At 36.3% G+C, this 17,231-nt stretch overlaps 1 protein-coding gene across 1 annotated transcript; it reads left to right on the top strand.

Moving 5' to 3' along the window:
- Nucleotides 1–5,023: 5,023 nt before the first annotated feature.
- Nucleotides 5,024–13,128, top strand: LOC118801843 (GTPase IMAP family member 8-like). Its single transcript, XM_036562221.1, has 4 exons — nucleotides 5,024–5,092; nucleotides 5,229–5,270; nucleotides 7,008–7,646; nucleotides 11,884–13,128. The coding sequence occupies exons 2-4, from the start codon at nucleotides 5,246–5,248 to the stop codon at nucleotides 12,870–12,872; spliced, it is 1,653 nt and encodes a 550-aa protein (XP_036418114.1). The 5' UTR covers nucleotides 5,024–5,092; nucleotides 5,229–5,245; the 3' UTR covers nucleotides 12,873–13,128.
- Nucleotides 13,129–17,231: the final 4,103 nt, after the last annotated feature.

The raw sequence follows: 17,231 nt of genomic DNA, 5'->3' as shown, positions 1-17,231 counted from the left end.
TTTAACTTAATAATAACTCTTTTAAGCGGAATCAGTGTAGTAGATCAGCTTGCTGAGATGGTGAATAAAGAGTTCTGTAGAAGCTGTTAAAGCCTTCACTTAAATCAAACTCGTATTCTTAAAGACAGACCTTATTTTTACACTCCAAATCATGGATGCTCAACTTTACTTAGCATGTATCATCAGGAATTTTACACCCAAGTTTTATAATTATAAAGCCATAACTTACCTGAACAGAAAACCAAAAGAGAAGAGCAGCAACACGATCCAGCTTGTTTACAAAGATGAAATAGCAGGTTCTATCTTTCAGTCTCTAACCTCTTTTTTTGGGGGGGTTCAAGCAGGTAGTTTAGTTGCTACTTCATTAAACTACGGCTACAGAGCAAGTCTATTGTACAGAAAGAAAAAATAACAAGTCAATGATCTGTGACCGTTGATCCCCAAGGCTCCCATCACTGTTCCCAAATGAAAGTATGATGCTGCCGTGGAGGTGTACGTTGGAGGTGCCACTGAAATCATGTGATATGGCTACAGACTGTAAAAGCACTTCCCTGGGAATATTCTCAATGTGTATTTAAAGACATTTTTGACTGAGTACAATGAGCCTGATCTCAACACATTTATTGAATTTAGAAATTTCATCTTGATGATCAAATTCCTGTAATTTCTTTATAGACTTTATGGTCAGTCCATCTGATGTAAATAAATAATAGTAATATATGCACTTATTTTAAGTTATGCAATAAATATATATATTTTTAAATATATGATAATGCAGGGGTTGTGAATCATTTGACATTTAGAGGAAAACAGTTTTTCATCATAAAGATCTAAAGTTGTTCATGTACTGGCCAGCATTAGAGTTACATGCTAGCTGTAGCATCATTAGTTATCGTTAAGCAGCATATTTAGCCATCGCGGACTTGAGTTTGTGTGTGAGTTTTTCAGCTCAGTAGAGTTACATTCACACCTGATCTGTTCTGTCTTGTCTAATTATTATTTGCAGTTACTAATTGTGTTTAATGTGACAAACAAACACACAACGTTGAATACTGCTGCTTTATTTAAACTGTTGTTATTGTTGACTACAATAACAATAATAATAATAGTTATAATAGCTAAATTATATAATAATAATAATAGCTAAATGAATTTACACATTGTTAGGTAATTAATATACTCATACTATTCAATTCATTATTTGGTTCATTTACAAAATTAACATTTAAATGTCTTTTTTCCCAGTCATTTGTCAAAACATAGTAAAATAAGTCATTAAAGATTCATTAAAAAATAAATTCACTGTTTTGGCATATATACATTTTTACATACACGCTGTAGAATTTAGATGGGGGGGTTCTTACTCTAAGTAGGGGGGCCTGTTGGTTCCAGTTTATTTATCTTGACTTGACTATGGGTAATAATTCAGGTGGGTCACCAATCCAACAGGATGAAATAGCCACCCAGTGAAGTTAATCCTATAGAGACAGTCAGTAACAATATGAATATTAATAATTTTCTCATTATCTCATTATCCGCAGGAAATTTCATTACCCAAAGTTCTTTTCTTAGATGATAGAACTTCTGTGAAACAAGACAAACAGAAGGGTAAAATGTTCAAAAAGTTTAAAAGCAATTGATAAAAAGAGGAATGCAGAATATGTGTAGAAAAAGAAAAAGACAATAGCATACAAAGTAAAATAAAACAACTGATCCAAAGTTATAAAAGAAATCTAAGAGATCTTTGTAGGTAAAATTGAACCAGGCAATCTAAATTGCCTGAATGAAAACAAGAAGTTAACACATAATCAAAAGATGGCGTACAGCAATGATGAACTTATCTATCTAGAGTTCACACCAAAATAGATTCTAATGCGTTACAGCATCTCTACATCATGGCGATATTGGAAGGAAAGCAGAGAAAAGTTTACATGTTTATACTTTGGTTGTCTTTGGGGTGGGACTGAGAGGCTTGGCTTTGTGAAATGCTGATAAGTAGTTGGGCCAGGAATATTACAGCAGTAAATCTTGCAGGCAAGCACACTCTCATTTTAAGCTTGGTCACTGTGGACATAGATATAAATACATCCCATTGTTGAGTGCTAAAAATAAATAAATATAATATCTAGGTTGCATGGATTTCTCTCGGTTGCTTTTATTTATATTTCATAACTGTGAAAGTGCTCACACAACACAATAGACCTAGTCTCTCACACATCAGCAAATCCATAACTGTGTGAATGACTTCTAACCTTAATGTTCATATAAATCCAAATAAAGCCCCTTAAAACACAGTGATATGGTGCTAATCTAATGTAAATATTTCATTTGGATTATGGTATGCTGTACCTACAATGCACACTTACTCAGTAACAGCAAATCAGTGTAAATAAAATAGTATAACTATTTCAGATCAAGTAAAGATACCCTGTGTAGGGTATTGAATGAAATAAGCTTAATACAAGAAAAGAAAAAACAAGTTCTCTGTGCCAACCACATGGTCATATCTTCATTATGTAATTCTGCTCCACTTTCTGAGTACACCATTCTCGAACTAGCGAAATGCTGAGCTGTCCTTTTCCTAACCTGCCTCTCTATATCCGTACTGAATGCAGTTCAGCAACAATGTTGACCCCCCAGGATATAGCAGCGCCTTTGATGTGCCTGCTGGCTGATGCCAATGCGGCATCTGTGTATGTATGACAGCAAGACTACACATGTATGTGGCAGACTCTTTTCAAAACTCAAATAGTGCATTGAATGTTAAGCAGAGTTTTACACAAAATGACATTTTTCATCTCTCATTTTCCACTCACATTTCAAATGACTTTTTTCCCTTAATTTCTTCCTTTCATCATTCCTTGTAAATTAGTTTAGTATATAATTTTGACAGCCATGTGATAATTATAGCGGGTTATACAGTTGTAACAAAACTAGCACAGTATTTTAAACAAAAATCATTGTATATTAGGCCTAGTCATTATTTTTTTCTATCTGTAATATTTGTCGTAGTTTATTTTACAAAATAAAAGTGTATTTGCATTTAAAATCTGTTTGAGGAGATGTTAAAAATAGTTAGACATTGTATGCATTGTATACAATAATCTGGACATTCTGATGGTGGACCAGGAGTGGCACTCACTCAGCAGACCAATTTATGGGCTGTGTCTAAAACGTAATAAATGCTGCCTACTCAGAGGCAGTAAGGCACCCAGTCATGTCAGAATCGACTATGTGTATAAAACGCTGCCTGCTGAGGTTCCCCCATTCAGCTTAAAAGAATTTTTGCTGGGTAAAAGATGCTGTAACGTCTAATGCTAACAACTAGCAGTGAGCTGCATACATTGGCAACACTCATGGTGTTATTGCTGCCTTTAAAGCATGTCTCAAACACGTTTCGGTTGCTTGTTTTCTTATCGGATGTTATCTTACATAAGAGTTGATAATGTAATGTTTTCTACACATGCACAACAGTGGTGTGCATGCACAGTGCAAAACGGGCAAAGAACACAATTCGGGTAACGACAATCACAGTTGCTCAACATCTGGCTGCGACAGCTAAGAGAGAGGCAGTTTCTTAATATGCATTCTTATGTGTTCTTCCATTGTCATGTTCTTGCCTGACATTATTTTCCACTGCCCAAATTGCATTCCAATACTCAAGAACACATGTAACAAGAATGGTCAAAGTACCCAGATGTATTCTTGTGCCGCGATGCATTGGTTGGTGACTCGCCAAAGAGAATTACCTAAAAGTTCCAATATTCACTGCAGTGTCATCACGCCTGGCAGAGGATATTGACCCACTCAGATAGCAGACAGTTTTGGGCTGATTCTGGCTTTCCTTTGTGATTGTTGGTTGACAACCGGACAGATGTAAGGCATGTGGGCCAGAACAGAGCCAAAAGCCAGACAGCTTTATAAGGTTGCTAAGTTAGCAAAGGCTGAAGTGAAAGGTATATTTTTAACATTATAGCTTACAACACTTAGCACCTTCCATTAAAGTGAAATCACTTAATGACTCCATTATATATTTCCTTCAAGGCAGGATCCTGGCCAAATTATGGTGAACTTGAATGAGTTGATGACACACAGACTGAGGATGGGCACTTCAGTGTTGACTTTGGAGAAACACTGAAGAGAAAATGAAATGTTTTACACTAATACATTAAATTATTTTCTATACATAGTTATTTTGCCAACTTATGTTATTTGATTTGTTGTGTTGTAATTTCTTTGCTGATGAACTGATTCTAGCAATGAAAAATAAGCACACAATGCTCCTGTGAGATTCTATTTTGTCATTTGTAATGCACAAAAGCCTTTGGTTATTCCAAGTGTGATCCCTGCTGAAAAGGCCTGTAGAAACCACTGTGTTTCTGTTGGTTCCTAATGATTACGTAATGTGCTTTGGCATTTTTTAATGGGTTGATTTCACAGTGTACACTGTTGACCAATGGATGATTCTAATTGATGGTTTCTTTATGGGATCTAAAGGTTTTCTACAGGAAACTAGTGTTCTCACTTGGAAACCTTTAAGCCAATTTCCATCAGAAAGCAAACCCATTAGATTTTAATAATAGTTTCTAAAGGTCCCTTTTCAGCAGGGATAATCTGAATTCATTTACTGAATGACTGGCAACAACAAAGTACACAGCACACCTCAAACTCCTGTTCGTTCATTCTCTGTCCTTGTGTTCTGGCGAGTTGATTCTTGCAAAGTAACTTGTATATTTCCCATAAACAGAGGCCATGTTGAGCGTTATGAGCTCCCATCCATAGTTCAGCCCATGACCTCTCTCCTTCTTTATGTCTGTTAGCACTCACTTTGTAAATGAACCTCAAAAATGAAAAGATACACAGAAGTTGTTAACTATGCACATTGGAATGATCACCTCCACAGAGAGATGAGGAGAGAAATTTGGTTTTCAGTTGTTGAAATGGTCACGTCTGGCACAAGATGGCGCCGCTGCATCAGTTGTAGGGCAAAAGGCTGAACACAGTCACGCGTGAATGAATGAAACCGAAAGATTAGTTAAACTTCCCAAAATGCACAAAACACCAAAGCCTACTATTTAGAATATTTCCTTGGGTAAGCTTATGTTATCTCTTTATATTTCCTGTTATTTTTAAAGATATAAAGAATGGCAGCTGAAATGCACTGATCTCTGTAATGTAATATTGTATTTTTTCCTCCACTGGTATTCACTTGTTTGCTATGATTCAAGTCCAGTCTTTTAAGAAAATGGCAGAGGCTTCTCCAGTTCCTGGTAAGATTCCTAAAAATCATCGTTTGCTTCAGTAAGACCATTTTCACTTCTGAGTAACAGTTGTTTATTTATTTATTTGTTTGTTTGTTTGTTTGTTTGTTTGTTTAGGGTGGGGTAACGTGTGTGCACAGCATTTATAATCATTTCAGCTTAATGGAGTAAAACTGAAACTCTATGGTGATCAGAGTTCCTCTGGTATTAGTTAATGCTACATTGGCTTGCAATGGCCTCTCTTTCAGGTTTGAGACTCTCATTCTTGAAACATAGCTGCAGAACTCTAGTAATTTCTGTAGTAATTAAATTAATAGTGTACTTTTCCCTTTTAAATTTGTAAAAGTAAAAATCTAATGTTTGTGTTTGTTTAACTGTACCCTGTTGTTCCTAAAAGTTGTCTTGCACTAAAACTAGCTGAAAAGGTAGTCAGGTTAGACCTGTGCCCATGTCTTGGTAAGGCCCCTCTGATTGTAAAACAAATTAAGCATATCATAGCAAGACACCTGGACGCCACTCACATGCAATACATTTCTTACTTTTTGTGTCACATCCTTCAGTAATTCAATTCATCTTAATAATATAGTCCCTTTTAAAACAGATATTTCTTTACAGAAGTCACAAATGATCATGGCCAAGAGTGACATTCGCAGATAAAACTCCCTAAGAGCACGAGGAAGAAAAACTGAGAGGAAACAAAACTCAAAAGCAGAACTGTCCTTCACTTGTCAACACCAGACAGAAGAATTATGACATTAGTAACATATTTACTGTAACTAGTAAACATTATGGTGTCCCTTATAGTTGTATGGATGTTGTGTTAAACTAGATGGAGCAGAAACCAAAATGATATATATATATATATATATATATATATATATATATATATATATATATATATATATATATATATATAATTTTCCTATATGAAATCTTTTGTTCATGTTTTCAGTTTATTTCCTAAAACAAAAGAACAGTTTTTCATGTTGTATTTATTTTCTTTTGCTGTCATTAGTTGAATTTATAGCTTTACAGAGACTAATACAAAAGTCATCGAACTACATTACTGTAAGATCATAATTCTGAAAGTGTATTTTGACTTGAATTATCATGCTGGAGGTGTCCATCTGAATGTGAATAAATTGTAGCCATGAACTGATGAACCTGGTAAGCAAGAATGTCCAGATACAACCAGATCAATGGACTTAAGTTGCTTGGACCAAATTCTAATCTTTCCATCCACATGATGGAAGATCAAAAATAAATGTTTTTTTTTATTTCTCAATGTTACGGTTTTGATGCTCCTGAGTTCACTACAAACACGCCTTCTTGTTCTTTGCTGACAACACTAGCGACAGACATGGTGTTTGCCTATAGTATGCCATTTAGTACAAAGTCTGATAAGTGATGCGCAGTGAGATGACATTTTGTACACTACTGGTTTGACTGGTCTGTTTGCAAGATTGTTGTTTTTCTCCTTTGACCCTTCTGATCCATAAGCAAATGTGGGGTTTATATTTTCTGTAAATCCAGCACTTTATAAGCTTCTTTGCAAGGTGGTCATTCCAATTATTATCTGTCTATAAACCACAGTGGCTTTTCAAATTAAGGACTCTGACCTGAGGATTAAAGTTATGTTGATAAAGTAAAGCAGATGAATGGAGGATGATTTTCCAAGAAATATTTTTACTGGTCTTCCAAACTATTGTTTTTTTCATATATTATCACTCTCTTTGTATTTCTCAGGCTCTGCAGTTGGGTCCTCCAATTACACAGTCAGGATTCTGCTGCTGGGCAGAAGTGGATCTGGGAAAAGTGCCACAGGAAACACAATCCTGGGGAAAAAAATGTTCAACAGCCCAAAACGGCACAAAGAGCGAGTAACCACAATGTGCGAAAAGCAGTCCTGTCATGTTGCTGGAAGGGAGGTGTGTGTGATTGACACTCCAGACCTGCTGGATCCAAACCTCACTGAGGATCAACTCAAGCAAGAGAAAGACAAACTGATATCTCTCTGTCAGGCTGGTCTTCATGCTGTGCTCCTTGTGGTTCCTATTGGTGAAGAGCTGCAGAATGAGGAGGAGATACTGGAATTCAGTAAAGGATTATTTGGTCCAAACATTGAGAGCATTATCATAGTGCTCTTCACGAGAGGGGATGAACTGGAGGATAATGAGACAATTGATCAGCAAATCCAAAAGGAAGGAGATCTGCAGCAGCTGATTGCAAAGTGTTGTGGCAGATTCCATGTTTTTGACAACAGGCACCTTGTTGAGGACCAGGTTGTGGACCTACTGAAGAAGATTGATACCTTGGTGACCAATATCGGAGAATGCTATTTGATGGAACAGCACAAAAGGCAAAGCATAGATGTCCAGATATATTGTAAGTTGTCTGTTTTGCCTTTGTATGATTTAAAATGCTTCATGTCAGGTAATCTATTATGAGATTTTTTTATTAGAGCTGTCAAGTAATCGAAATAATTAATTGCGATTAGTCCTATTATTTTGTGCAGTTAATCGCGATTAATCGTGTTTGTCTTTTTCCCAAATTTGACTCCATTTAAAAAAGGAGTGCAGCTTTTATAGCTGGCTCCTCTAAGCCAGTGGTTCTCAAACTGGTCCTCAAGGCTCCCAGACAGTCCATATTTTTGCTCTCTCCCAGTGTGGGAGAGTTTCAAGTTAGGTTGGAGCAAAAATCTGAGCACCAGTTTGAGAACCACCACTCTAAACAGCTGGCTGAGGACCTGAAAACTGATAAATGATGCCTATAAAGCAATAGAAAACTTACATCTCACAATTTCCACTTTCCAAAATGTCATTAAGAAATAGCAGTTCAGAGAATCCCACCGCCCATGACCTGGGAGGATAAGCGGCTTAAATAATGTGTCTGTGTGTGTGTTACAAGCCAAAGAGGGTGTTACTAAGTACTGACTTATATATAGTTTTCTGAAGAGAACGTGTTTAGTGTTTTCACCTCAAAAATGAACAAAATGTGTCATTTGACAAAGGGTGGCCAAACTTTTGCATTGTAACTTGCATTTGTATTTATTACTTTCAGTAATTCAGTGACATTTTTATTGAACAGAGGGTTCTTATGGGAACCGGGAACAATTTTTGCGCAATTTTTCCTATGGTAAGGAAAGTGATACATTAACGAGCAAAGGAGTGTATACGTTATGTCAATAAATGGTTTGTACTTGTGGGGTCCTGTTACAGTGGAGGATCTTGAGGTGAACTGTAGTTTTCCACTTTGCTTTGCTGTGCTTTTTGTTAGTTAGCTGCTCATTGAATTGTCCATAGGGCTCCCTGTCCAGCGTAGTCTGCTGAAGATGCTGAAGGTATTACTTTAAAAGACATTTAAAAACTTTATCTAAATGAGAGAGATATAACTGCAGATGTTATCATAGCAATATATGATAGTGTGAACAGCTGAGCTTCAACCTGCACTAGTACAGATGGATCTGTTGAGTAATTTCAGAATTACAGGAACACAAAAAGTAAACATAATTTACAAGGATGAATAAAAAATGGAGATATATTTTCTTTAGTATATGAATGCAGGTCAGTGCATTCATACAAAAACATAACCTCATGCATAGAGTTAACTAAAGTGGAAAGACTAAAAATAGGATAAAGAAAACAGCAAGCTGAAACTTAGACAAATCATGCATACTCTACACATAGCATATTACACAGTGTTGAGTTGCTGAATCGTTATTACATAGCAGAACTGTTATAATAAAGACCTGGATTGGTTTAGAATCAAGTCAAGTCAAGTCAAGAGACTTTTATTGTCATTCCATCTCTGTACAAGTACACAGTGGAGTGAAATTACGTTCCTCCAGGAACAACACGGTGCAACAAGGAACAAAAAGTACAAAGTGCAAATGTGCAGACATCAGTGTGTAAACAAAAAATTAAGCTAGAAACAATACAATAAATACGATAAATTAAACAGACATTAGGCACAGTAAACAGACAGGACAGTGCAGCACCGACACAGCACTCATTTCTCATTTCTGAGCATGAGGTAGTGGAATAAGGTGCAGAGATATTTAACATGCTGTGATCTGCGAGTTTACACAGTCAGATAACATACGTGAGCACAGCAGTTACTGAGGTAGTAAAACAGTGTAAACACAGCATTAGCAGCAATGTTCCAGAGTGCAAGTAGTGTATCAAAAGAGGGGTATTAGTTAGTTCAGCCCTTGTGAATTTAAAAACCTGATCATAACTAAACACAGTGTTAAGTAGGGCCCTTTATGTATGTCCTAAAGACGTCTACAACAGTCATGCTTAGTCAGGCCCAAAGCCTCCAAGGTTCCCGAATAATCTCCACAAAGTCACCTTGTTTTACAGTTCTACATTGATGAAAACACTGTTCCTTTACCACAGGCAGCCACAATGTCTGGTAGGATAGTTTGCAGATAATAAACAAATACTTATTTCATGTCATAGTAACTTTCTAAAAGAACGAACACTCTCCAAGTACAGTGATATCTGCGAAAAGAACAAACATCAGACAAACATACTATAGACCTCATAAATACAATCCCATTTCCAAAAAAGTTGAGATGCTGTGCAAAATGTAAATAAAAACAAAAGGCAATGATGTGCCAAATCATTTAAACCCTCTATTTCATTGAAAATAGTACGAAGACAATATATCAAATGTTGAAACGGAAAAAGTTTATTGTTTTTAAAAAATATATGCTCATTTTGAATTTGACAGCAATAACACATTCCATAAAAGTTGGGAGGGGGCAACAAAAGGCTGGTAAAGTTGTGTAATGCTAAAAAAAAACACCTGGTGGTTAACTGGCAACAGTCTTTCTGAAGTAAAGATGAGGAGGAGTTCACCACTCTGTGAGAGACTGCTCAAGCAAATAGTGCAACAATTCAAGAACAACATTTCTCAATGTAAAATAGCAAAGAACTTTTTTCATCATCTACAGTCCATAATAACATTACAAGATTCAGAGAATGGGGAGAAATCTCTGTATGAAAGGGACAAGACCAAAATCCAGTATTTGCTGGCCGTGATCTTTGGGCCCTCTTTAGGTTAACTGCGTTAAGACTGCTACCATAACAACAGGCTATAACAGAAAAGATAAACGGATAATGGTAAAATGAAGAGAAAAATCCCTCAACTCTCAACGTAAAAATGAAATTAAAAGTTATAAACATCAGCTCTGTTGCTCTACTGGGCCTGAGTTTGATCAGCTAATTTACTTCATGTACTGAAGTAGCTGCATATCCAGCGTTCTAAAAGCCATTAAAATGGTACATTAATGACCCTTTGAAATGAACAATGATTTGGGTGGTTCAGCAAAGACTAACTTATAACATTCCAGCTAAAATTACAGACCAGGCTTCAAAATCTGCGACAGACTTCTTGCAGGAGTATTTTGTGCACATTGATTATTCAGTCAAACTAGCTCATATTATCGACTCACCAGCAAATGAAACAACTCCCCTTTAAGCAGACAGAGTCATTGATGAGCAAGTTCAGCTGGTGGTGTTAACCACATAAATAAATCCAGATTAATCCTTATTTCTGTTTTGTCTTTGGAAACATGTATTAAACAACATTCTTCAGTCCATCAGGCTACAGACGCATTTTATCACCATATCTAGAGTTTTACATCTAAAATGTGGCACGCTGGCTGAATTGATGACTGACTGAACGGCGGATAGAAATGGTTTCTGAGCATTGATTGAAGGGCTACGAAAACAAGGTGGAGCTTGAGAGTGGTTTGTCAAAGATGGGCAGTTAAACATACAGAAATCATAAAATGGAATCTCCATTTTTATTGTTTTTGCCATCTCTTGTAAAGTTGCCAAGTTGGAGATACATGTTTTTCTTGGACGGTGACGATTTGTTAAAATTCAAGAATTCAATTTGATAAAATTCAATTATAAGTCATTATGGGGCAAAGGAGCACATGCTCCACCACCTGCAAGGCAACATAATAGTACAGTCATAATCCAGAATAATCCAGAATAATGTTAGGGAGCCCCCTGGTGACCATGGGGCTCTAGTGCTTAAGTCGCTTAATACGCTGAGCTGGTGTTGACTGCAGTAAAAGTGCTTTTCCAAAAACAACTTGAGTAGAAGTTCAAAAGAAGCAGCTCCACAACTTCTTAAGTACTGAGTAAATTATGGAACTACAGAACATCACAGTACAGCATCTGTTAACACAGGAACTGAAGTCAGTTCAATTCTTCTCATTTTGAATCCTTTTTGTCTAAAATAAAAAGCAAAATGAGGTGTAAGAAACAGTAAAGTAGTCCAGATACTATCACAAGTGTAACAGAGGACTTAAAAATGCTGGATGTAGTAATATGCCTACAGATACATGCAGTAACAATTAGCTCATTGTTAACAATAATGTGAACGTCAGCACTCAGTTGCAAGCTACATAGTGTGTAGGAAAGTCAAGCCTTTTTTGCTATATAAAACCCTGGCACCATCCCTGTAAGTGATAACAAATTTAACAAACAAAAAGAGGGGCTAAAAGAAAACTCAGCTCAGTCTTTCATCATGTAATCACAGCGTGAAGTATAATTTAGGTTGCCCAGTACTGAAAGCATATGATCATTCTGTTGCTGTGTTACAGTTTCAAGGGAAACACACACAGAGGGAGCAGCAGATGACTGGCAACAGCTTCCTGAGAGGAAAGGGCAGCGAAGGCTGGTGCTGCTGGGGAAGACTGGAGCGGGAAAGAGCGCTACAGGAAACACTATCCTGGGCAAGAATGTGTTTAAATCTGATGCAAGTTCATCCTCTCAAACGAGAGAGTGCAGCTCTGAAAAACTCGAGAGAGGCGGTAAAGAGATTATTGTGATTGACACACCAGGACTGTTTGACACTAAACTCAGCCAAGATGAAGTTACCAAGGAAATTCTGAAATGTATGACCTACTCATCTCCAGGCCCTCATGCGTTCCTCATAGTGATCAGAGTAGGGAGATTTACCCCTGAAGAGAAGGAAACAGTGAAGCAACTCCAAAACGTTTTTGGTGAAAATGCAGGGAAATACACCATGATCCTCTTCACCTGCAAGGACGAGTTAGAGAAGAAAAAACAAACCATTCAACAGTACCTCGAAAAATGTGACCCAGACCTCAAAGCTCTTTTAGAGAGCTGTGGGAACAGATTCTACAGTCTGAATAACAACGCATCCAGTTACCCACAATTTAAAGATCTGATGGGTAAAATAGAGTCAATGGTGGCAAAAAATGAGGGAAAATATTTCAGTGATGTCTCATTTGAGGATCTTGAACAATCTATTCTAGAGATCCAAAAGGAGAAACTGGAGCAGAAACTTAAGGCTTATAAACATGAACAGAAGCAGCAGACTGAGTGGCAACAAATATACTGGAGTTTAGTGGAGGAGTCACGTTTGGAAGCTCAAAAATTCTTAATTTCTGACATGTGCCTTAGTACAATTGCTAAATACCTAGGAAAAATACAGGTGTCTCTGGAGGAGAAAGAGAGCGCAATTAAGGCCGCAGAGAGCAGAGGGGTAAAACGAGCACAGGCTGTGAAAGCAGCTATCAGAGCCACAGGAGACCTAGCCAGGCAGAAGATGTGCAAAATCCAGTGAGAAGATGCAAGTGCAGTTTCCTTGGTTCTATAACATGGCCCTCTTTCATTCATTCCAGTACAGTTCAATTCAGTTTTGTTTGCAAAGGTTTTATTTCAATGTATTTTAATGCATCTTTTGCATTAAACGCGAAGTTACTAGTTTGCTGGGTGCAAGAATGTAGTCAAAACTAAAAAAATCTAATATGTAATAAGAATATACGAAAGCATAACATTAATAAGAGTAGTATCAATTACAAAGAACAGAAAGGTGCTTAAATAAGTGTAAATGAATGCATACGTTTTGTTTGGATATCAGTGTAGAACCGCAGGTTTAAGGTGCAAAAGGTCCAAAAAGTTCACTTTAACTGCATAAAAAGATCTGTGTTCTGCTGTGTTTACCTGCCTCTTGGTTTGAACTTTCAGTTTGCAGTCTTACCATTTCTATGTACAATTTAAAGCCATTCTCACTGTGGTTCTCTGGTTTTTCTTGTGTTTTGACCCTAGTTTTATTTTACCATTTTCTGAGTGTGTATTTTTCCTTGTGTTTTCAAGCAGATTGTTTGACAATTTGACAGTTGTTGCAAGCCCTAATAAAATTTATCTGCACATACATCCTGCCGCCCTCTCGTTGTCACATTAACATTTAGCGTGCTGTTTACGTTTCCATGTTTTGCATATCATTTACATATGAATTTAATTCTATTTTAATCTAGTTTTATTTAACTACGAGACTCGCAAAGTCTAAACATATAGCAAATTATATTATTAAACAATGAAAAACACACTGTCAGAGTGTCTATTTTGACAGGCATTGTGACAGCAGTTTGTCAGTGAGCTTTATTCTGTTCTTAATGGTACAGTCATTTTTTTCTCTTTGTCATTTGATGTTCAGCCACTTGCTTCTCCCTGACTATGTTTGTTCCTCAAGAGAACCTGCTTTATTTCTAGACTTTTGCAGTAGTTTCCGGTACATTTACTCTGTTGTTAACTCTGGAGGCCCCAGCATTCTCCTTTTCGCACCTTTCATTTTTTCTTTCAGTTTCTAGTTTTGAATCTGCTGCACTGTATATCCTGAATTATGTTGGAGCAGCATGCCTCTTAAATACAACCATCTTCTCTGCTTTCCTTATGAGTCCTTTATGTTTGTGGCTTGCTGTTTTGTTGTGTAAGCAGTAGTAATGTTTTCAGCAATGGATCACCAACTCTCTGAGCTTGCAGTCTTGCTGTCTTGAAAGTCTTGCTGTCCACCAACTGATTTTGAATGAATCACTATATAATTCTGTAAACATGTTCCTTTAGAACATTGTGTACCCAGATGTGCTCTTCAGCTCCCTTTGAAGAGGTTGCTTCTGGCACAGAGCTGCTTCTGAACCTGAAAAATGGTAATTTATTTTTATTATTTATTATTTTTATTATTACATGTTGTATTTGTTCTTCACACATTTTATAACTTCTCACTTTCTTGGTTCTTATAATAGTACAGTTCATGTGGAGTTTAGTAGGATGATGCCATAAGCAAATGTAACCATTTGAATGAGATATGGATCAGAGTTAAGTCATTGTTAATCTCTTCAAAGAAAATGCAGATGAAATTGCTTGTGTCAAAGCATTTTTCATTTTGTCAATGGTAACAACAGTGAGACAAAAAATCCACTCACTGATGATATTAAAACAATTTTCATTTCCACTTATTGAATGCCATTATTATATTTTTTCACTATTTATGTTTTTCTTATATCTAAATGTCAGAAATCTTGCTTTCACAATTACTGCAGCCAGTACACCAAGCAGAAAAAAAGTCTTGTGCTTTTTTTTTCCTTTTTTTATATTCTTTGGATGTACATCATCTGCTTGGACTCTTTGAAGGGGAAGAACACAAATCTATGAAGAATCTATGTAAACGATATGTATTTAACAGCTTAAATTTTAAAGATTAAGTTAGCTAACATTAGAGCTTTATTTATTAAATTAATTTAGGAGCACCCCTAATATTTCAAGTTCCAAAATATCCTAAAACCCTGTAAGCATAAGACAGTATTTTACATTGTCTTGTGCTTTATAAGTTAGCTTGAATCAGTTACCAGTGTATGATAATGCTAATTTAGCATCATTGTCTCTATGCAGTTTCCACTGTTATATTAGCTGCAACAGTTGTATTGTTTTTCCTAAACTTCTGCCAAACCATACAACCTTGGTAGCCTAAAGAACCTTTCAATTGATTGTTCTTTAGAGAACTGTCTTTGTAAATGTGTACATGTAAAGAACCTTTTTAAAGCTGAAACAACTTCTGCTTAGGATGAACCCTTAAACTGGTAAAGGACCTTAATATGTAAAGGTTCCTTACCATTTTTTTCACACTCAAATCTCTTCTTCAGAGCCTTTTGTGCCACCATTTTTTGTGTGAGTCTGTGCCTGTAGTCTGAGTGTGTGCCTGTAACAGATATGTGTTTGTGAGTTTTGTTTCTCCTTTTACAGCTGGATGTTACTTATTAATGAGTGAAATCTAAAGATTATTTTCTCCTCTCAAATTTTAATCCACATTCAGCTACTCTTTGAACTTTGTCTTGAGTGTTTTTATGCTTCTTCCTGTTTTGTATTACAGATGTAAAAGAAAGCTGTGATGTACATTTACTTTTATTTTTTTTTTTGGAATTGAGGTTTGCAGAAAAAAAATCTTCAAAGGTTACTTTTTGCTGGTATTAATAAAGGATGAGAGAAGATTTTTAATTAGATATTTTCACATTTTTCTTTAACTCTATTCACATTTGTCCTCTGACTCTGCTGTCAGGATTCTGCTGCTGGGCAGAAGTGGATCTGGGAAAAGTGTCACAGAAAACATAATCCTGGGACAAAAACTGTTCAACAGTCCAAACCGGTACAAACAGAGAGTAACCACAACGTGTGAAGAACAAACCCGCCATGTTGCTGGAAGGGAGGTGTGTGTAATTGACACTTCAGACCTGCTGAATCCAAACGTCACTGAAGAGCAACTCAAGCAAGAGGAGGAAAAACTGCTATCTCTCTGTCAGCTGGTCTTCATGCTTTGCTGCTCGTATTTGCAATTGGAGAAAAACTGCAGAATGAGGAGGAGATCCTGAAGTTTGCTAGAAGATTATTTGGCCCAAACATCCAGAATATTGTCGCTATGCTGAGGATGAGGATGGTGAGACAACTGAGCAGCAGATCTAAAAGGAGAGTCCGCAGCAGTTGATAGACAGTTGTTCCAGCACAGTTTTTCAGAGAACCTTCTCAGAGACCATATATATATATATATATATATATATATATATATATACACTAAATATGTGATAGATATGTGAAGATTAAACAACACTTATACTTACTACAAGATATGGTAACATGCAGTGGGGAACCCTCTGAGACTTCTAGGCCCCTGCAGAGAAGGCCTAATGATTTCTGGGAAGTAAAACATACATGTTTGTCATTTTAGTTTGTTTTTATTGAACAGAATCCTGCCTGTGTTTGAACTTTGCAAGAATTACAGTACTGCTCTTGTTTTATTGTTAAGTTTAGGATGAAAAAAAAGGTTAAATTCTTGAATCGCCCAGAGAACAACTGGCCAATCAGTTTGTTCTCTGTGGTATCTAGGTAGATATAACTAAGGGAGCTCTCTTATTAGTTATTACTACTGGTATTATTTTTACTTGTGTAACAAAGTAATTGCTTTAAATGTCCGCATTCTTAGCGGGTAAATACCCTGTATTTATCAAACTATAAAATAAAGTGCCTCACCAAATTGTGAATGCTATGGACTATTTTCTGTAGAAACAGTCAACCATAGATTTTAGGTGTGTAATGATACCGGGGGTGCAAATTGGTCTGACAAGTAGGGGGTACCAGTATCAGGAAGTTAAAGTCTACATACAGCAATTCAAATGTGCAAAGTTGAAAACATACACCTGCAGTTAGAGTTACTATATTGTCATTTTTAAAATGGATGGTAAATGAATAAGTGTACATATAAAATTATTAACAGGATTAGGTTTCCTGCCCTTTACAGTGGCAGGTTTTTCCATTCCATTTTGGTCCAAACACATTGAAATACAATAAAGTTTGTCAGATCTATTGCAATAAATAATTTGAAAAGATACTTTGATAATGATAAATGTGTTTTTGGATCCAATTTACAAAATTCAGATTTCATATGTTTTCTCAATTTTTGCTGTCCACACCATCAGAAATCAATCTGGATACAATCTGGATATGCCAAAAATTGGATTTGGGCTGGCAGTCTGAACACAGCATGTGTGTTAAACTGTAATTCCAGTTTTATTGAGGATATTCAAAAAATCAGATTTCAAAATGTCATTCTGAATAAAACAATATGTCTGTTTTAGAAGTAGAATAAAGGCAATTT

This window comes from Colossoma macropomum, unplaced genomic scaffold (genome assembly GCF_904425465.1).
Source record: "Colossoma macropomum unplaced genomic scaffold, Colossoma_macropomum, whole genome shotgun sequence".
NCBI classification, from domain to species: Eukaryota; Metazoa; Chordata; class Actinopteri; order Characiformes; family Serrasalmidae; genus Colossoma; species Colossoma macropomum.
The sequence above is the reverse complement of the archived record's forward strand: the minus strand, read 5'-3'. Positions and strand labels throughout refer to the sequence as shown.